At 45.6% G+C, this 5,000-nt stretch overlaps 2 protein-coding genes across 2 annotated transcripts in view; one reads left to right on the top strand and one right to left on the bottom strand.

Moving 5' to 3' along the window:
* The window catches only part of LOC122246699 (angiotensin-converting enzyme), a 19,959-nt gene extending 15,946 nt beyond the window's left edge, over window positions 1-4,013 (top strand). Inside the window, exons 12-17 of the mRNA XM_043005427.2 lie at window positions 162-277; window positions 464-608; window positions 1,111-1,240; window positions 2,128-2,219; window positions 2,629-2,813; window positions 3,357-4,013. Of these exons, the coding sequence (XP_042861361.1) occupies window positions 162-277; window positions 464-608; window positions 1,111-1,240; window positions 2,128-2,219; window positions 2,629-2,813; window positions 3,357-3,442 (754 nt within the window). The 3' untranslated portion in view covers window positions 3,443-4,013. The remainder of the gene's footprint in view (window positions 1-161; window positions 278-463; window positions 609-1,110; window positions 1,241-2,127; window positions 2,220-2,628; window positions 2,814-3,356) is intronic.
* Window positions 4,014-4,552: 539 nt separating this feature from the next.
* The window catches only part of LOC122246700 (uronyl 2-sulfotransferase homolog pip), an 18,635-nt gene continuing 18,187 nt past the window's right edge, over window positions 4,553-5,000 (bottom strand). Inside the window, exon 8 of the mRNA XM_043005429.2 lies at window positions 4,553-5,000. This exon is cut by the window's right edge and continues 313 nt beyond it. The gene's annotated coding sequence lies outside the window, so the exon portion shown is untranslated.

Genomic DNA, 5,000 nt, shown 5'->3' with positions numbered 1-5,000 from the left:
GTTCCGAATGTAGGTGGATAACAAACAACTTTCTAACCTCCATTCTGCGGTCTGGCTTTACTTCCCCCGCCGCCCGCTCGTGGCAAGGGCCGTGTTCTTTCCTCACTAGGCGGGGTAAAGTCCCTCATACACCGTAGGCTGACTGCTTGTCCTTTCCTCAGAGACGGCGCCAACGACGGCTTTCACGAGGCCATCGGCGAACTGATGTCCATGTCCATGTCGACGCCCAAGCATCTAGCCGAGATCGGTCTGCTGGAGGAGGTGCCAGAGAGCAAGGGTAAGGGCTGCTCGACCCCGCCTTTAAAAATCTCGTCTGTTTTTGTTGATTGTTCACGGTTGCTCTTGGGAGACAAGTTCGCCAAAGTTCACGAGAGATTTCGCTTTACGACTTAGGAATGATCAGTTGATGATGACCCCAAACCAGTCAAATCATGCTTAATGAGAGACGGCCATTCGCCGACAGAGCTGAGCATCAACTTCCTGATGCGGACGGCGCTGAAGAGCATCACCACGCTGCCGTTCCACCTCGTGAACGACCTCTGGAGATGGAGACTCTTCAGGGGCGAGTATGAGACCGACGAGGCCAATGCGGAGTTCTGGAAGCTTAAGTATGTTGGCAAGTACTGTGGACCGATTCCTGGGAAGTACAGAGGATTAATAAGCAAAGTCAGTCACGATGGGAGTAAAAAGAGAGACATATGCATGGTCATTCTCTAACAATAGATTTATTACCATTCTACTGTAGTTGAAGATTCAGTTCTTAATCCTTATAGACCTTAAGATATTTAATTGCATGTAATTGCATTGGCCTTCCAAAGCATTTAGAAATGCAGGATTCCAGTCCTACTCCCTTTAATGAAGCCGACACCTACCATACGTCCACATATGCCATGCAGCACCTTAGCGCAGGTGAATTGAGTTAGAAACTATAACTTTAAGATGCAAAGGTGAATAAAACACAAATGGAAATTGAGAATTAAGAACTCGGTGTCAGGCAACGTGAATAGGCGCACCTAGGATATGAACCTCTGCTCTGGGAATAGGATGCGGTTTGTTCTTCCTCTTCGTTGAAAGGTCATCGCAAGTGATATCCTTTGCTCTCTCACACAGGGAGCAGTATCTGGGCGTGGTGGCACCGGTGCCTCGGACCAAGGACGACCTTGACCCCGTCTCCATTTTCCACATCGCCACCGGATACGACATGATCCGATACTTCACGCGAACTGTGTTGCAGTTCCAGGTGCGTTCGCGCTCTCTCTCTCTCTCCCTCTCTCTCTCTCTCTCTCTCTCTTGTATATATCTCTCTCTCTCTCTCTCTTGTATATCTCTCTCTCTCTCTCTCTCTCTCTCTCTCTCTCTCTCTCTCTCTCTCTCTCTCTCTCTTGTATCTCTCTCTCTCTCTCTCTATCTCTCTTTGTCTCTCTGTTTCTCTGTTTCTCTCTCTCTCGTGTATCTCTCTCTCTCTTTCTCTCTCTCTCTGTCTCTGTCTCTGTCTCTGTCTCTCTGTTTCTCTGTTTCTCTCTCTCTGTGTTTCTCTGTTTCTCTCTTTCTCTGTTTCTCTCTCTCTCTCTCTCTCTCTCTCTCTCTCTCTCTCTCTCTCTCTCTCTCTCTCTCTCTCTCTCTCTCTCTCTCTCTCTCTTGTATATCTCTCTCTCTCTCTCTCTCTATCTCTCTCTGTCTCTCTGTTTCTCTCTCTGTGTGTTTCTCTGTTTCTCTCTCTCTGTGTTTCTCTATCTCTCGTGTATATCTCTCTCTCTCTATCTCTCTCTCTCTCTATCTCTCTCTGTCTCTCTGTTTCTCTCTCTGTGTGTTTCTCTGTTTCTCTCTCTCTGTGTTTCTCTATCTCTCGTGTATATCTCTCTCTCTCTATCTCTCACTCTCTGTCTCTGTCTCTGTCTCTGTCTCTCTGTTTCTCTGTTTCTCTCTCTCTCTGTCTCTCTCTCTCTCTCTCTCTCTCTCTCTCTCTCTCTCTCTCTCTCTCTCTCTCTCTCTCTCTCTCTCTCTCTCTCTCGCTCTCTTTCTCTCTCTCTATTAGTCCAGGAGTTTTTTTTCTGTGAAAGAAAGGGATGATGACACGTCCGCACCCATGGCTGTGGGACGCCGTCTAAGTGCTGCTTCCTTTGACAGTTCTTCGAGTCGCTGTGCAGGGCGGCGAACCACGAGGGGCCGCTGCACACCTGCGACTTCTACGGGTCGAAGGAGGCGGGAGACCTGCTCGCGTGAGTCACGACTCGAAACCTTCCCTTTCGCTCCGGAACTGTCTGTCTGAATGTGTCATTTGCTCGTCTGTGGTGTGTATATATATATATATATATATATATATATATATATATATATATATATATATATATATATACATATATATGTATGTGTGTGTGTGTGTGTGTGTGTGTGTGTGTGTGTGTGTATGTATATGTGTATGTGTGTGTGTGTGTGTGTTTGTGTGCGTATGTGTGTGTTTGTGTGAATCTCCTGATTGTGCTTGATATTGGTCATGGATTATAGCTGTCGCGGGGGGACCGCTGGGGGGCGTCCGGCCACGCCCCAGGGTTCCCCAACCAAGGCCCTCTGAAGCCTGCAGTCTCTCTCTCGACGCCCTCTAACGGCTCTCGGTGGTTCCGCCCGTAGGAAGATGCTGTCCCTGGGGGCGTCGCGGCCGTGGCAGGACGTGCTGGAGGTGATGACTGGCGAGAGGAGGATGACGTCGCGGCCGCTGCTAGACTACTTCCGGCCGCTGAAGGAGTGGCTGGAGGAGGACAACGCCAGGAGCGGCGACGGCGTCGGCTGGGGCGATTCCTGGAGACAGACGCCAGGTGTGTGTGTGTGGGGGGGGGGGGTTGCTCTCGAGGGCTGGGTAGTGGGGAGTGGAGGGGAGGGGGGGGCTCGCGTGGTCGGGAAGAGGCCTGCTGTCGCCTATTTGAGTAGCCCTATTGTAGTGGCAACAGTGGTAACTTTTAATGGCCCGAAAATCATGATTATTTTTATCATCATCCATTATAATAATGATGAGAATGAAAGTAATCATGAAGATGATAGTGATATTAGTGATAATCCTGATTTTATCAATTATGGCGAGAGTTATGATGCCAATGAGTTACAATGGCAATAATGATAACAGCAGCAAGAGCGGCAATATAAAACTAATGATGTCCATTGTGATAACACCAGTTGTAACGACATGAAAAGGATAGTGATTACAAACTCATGATAAAGCTAAACTTGTAATAACAATAACAATGATTGCGATGTTAATAGTAGCTTTAATGATGACAAGGTAATAACAGTGACAACAGTAATAGCAGTTGGCATTGTAATGAAGTTGCAGTAGTAGCAGTAACGATGCTCTTAACCCGCAGGTGTGTCTGCAGCGTCCCTCGCGGCGACGCCCTTCCGCCAAAGCCTCTGGGCCGTCCTGCTCCTGCCCCTTCTATGGCGCCCGTAGGAGGGGCGGCCTGGAGTGCCGGGTGTCCAGGAGGCCGAGGGCGTGTGGCTGGCTGGCCTCGACTCTGGCCTGTCCTTACGAGACCTTCTTCGGGTGGCGGTCTGGGCTCACGGGCTGAGTCTGCGGGCGCGTCTGCACTCCAGTCCCGCCCGCCACTTCGGCCAAAACGTCCAAACGAATTTTGATATTTGCGCCTTTGTATCACAACCCAATTTGGAGACTATTTGACCTCTCGGCAGGATTTGACAGAAATCCTTCGTCGAAATTCAAAATGAAACTTTTGGGGTTTTCCTGTTAATTAAACGTTGGAGTCGCGCGAGTCCCTGTGGCTCTGCGGGTCAGAATAATGCTATACAACGTGTACATATTTCGGACGGGAGAGACGATTTCGTTTTATATTAGTTGTTTTATATATTACATATTTATATTAACTTGGTGTATACAGTGTGATCATTTGAATAATGATGTTGCATTTTATGGGTTATCTTAATGATATTTCCATCACTGATTAATTTCCTGTGACTTTCCAAGTGCCATGTGTAAGCGAATCAATAAATCTTGAATCAACTACCGTCCTCGTTATAGGTTTACCAAGCAGTTTGTTGCAACGTCCGTGAAGCGAGATACTGCAACAGAATAAAAGGAACGGCAGAAAGCAGTCATGATCTGGGAACTTGGAGTGGAGTAACTCAGAGAAGGAAAACGCATGAAATTGTTTGAAAAAAAAACAGTATATTTGTCATAGTGTATCCAGTTTGCAACGTTTTATTTCGAGTCCAGAGCAAGTTGCATCGGATAAAGCAGCAGTAACTTCATTGGAAAATAAATCCATGATAATGTTAATCTTTATAGTAAGTTACATAAATACAAAAATACAACAACAAAAGATATCAAAACAGAATAAAAACAAAACATCATATGTACTTATATATACATTTATATGTGTATGTTTATATATATATATATATATATATATATAAAATATATATATAATATATATATATATTATATATATATATATATAATATATACACACACACACACACACACACACACACACACACACACACACACACACACACACACACACATATATATATATATATATATATATATATATATATATATGTGTGTGTGTGTGTGTGTGTGTGTATGTGTGTGTGTGTGTGTGTGTGTGTGTGTGTGTGTGTGTGTGTGTGTGTGTGTGTGTGTGTGTGTGTGTGTGTGTGTGTGTGTGTGTGTGTGTGTGTGTGTGTGTGTGTGTGTGTGTGTGTGTGTGTGTGTGTGTCTGTGTGTGTCTGTATGTGTGTGTGCGTGTGTGTATATGTGTGTGCATGAATTTCTGTATGGACATATAATACGTATAAGTGTATTTATACGTGTCTCAGTTTGTATCTAAATCTGTGTGGAGTAGGAATATGTGCACAAATACCTTTCATGTTTAAAGCATAATATTACCCTCGATAAAACTCGAAGGCATGCTTAGAAACACGGACTGTGACTTTTGAGAGTCCTGCTTTAGCTCGAGGTAGTCCGATGACGCCGTGACCGGAGCAGT

This window comes from Penaeus japonicus, unplaced genomic scaffold, assembly GCF_977035675.1.
Source record: "Penaeus japonicus unplaced genomic scaffold, GWHDUDI00000001_assembly GWHDUDI00000015, whole genome shotgun sequence".
NCBI classification, from domain to species: Eukaryota; Metazoa; Arthropoda; class Malacostraca; order Decapoda; family Penaeidae; genus Penaeus; species Penaeus japonicus.
The sequence above is the reverse complement of the archived record's forward strand: the minus strand, read 5'-3'. Positions and strand labels throughout refer to the sequence as shown.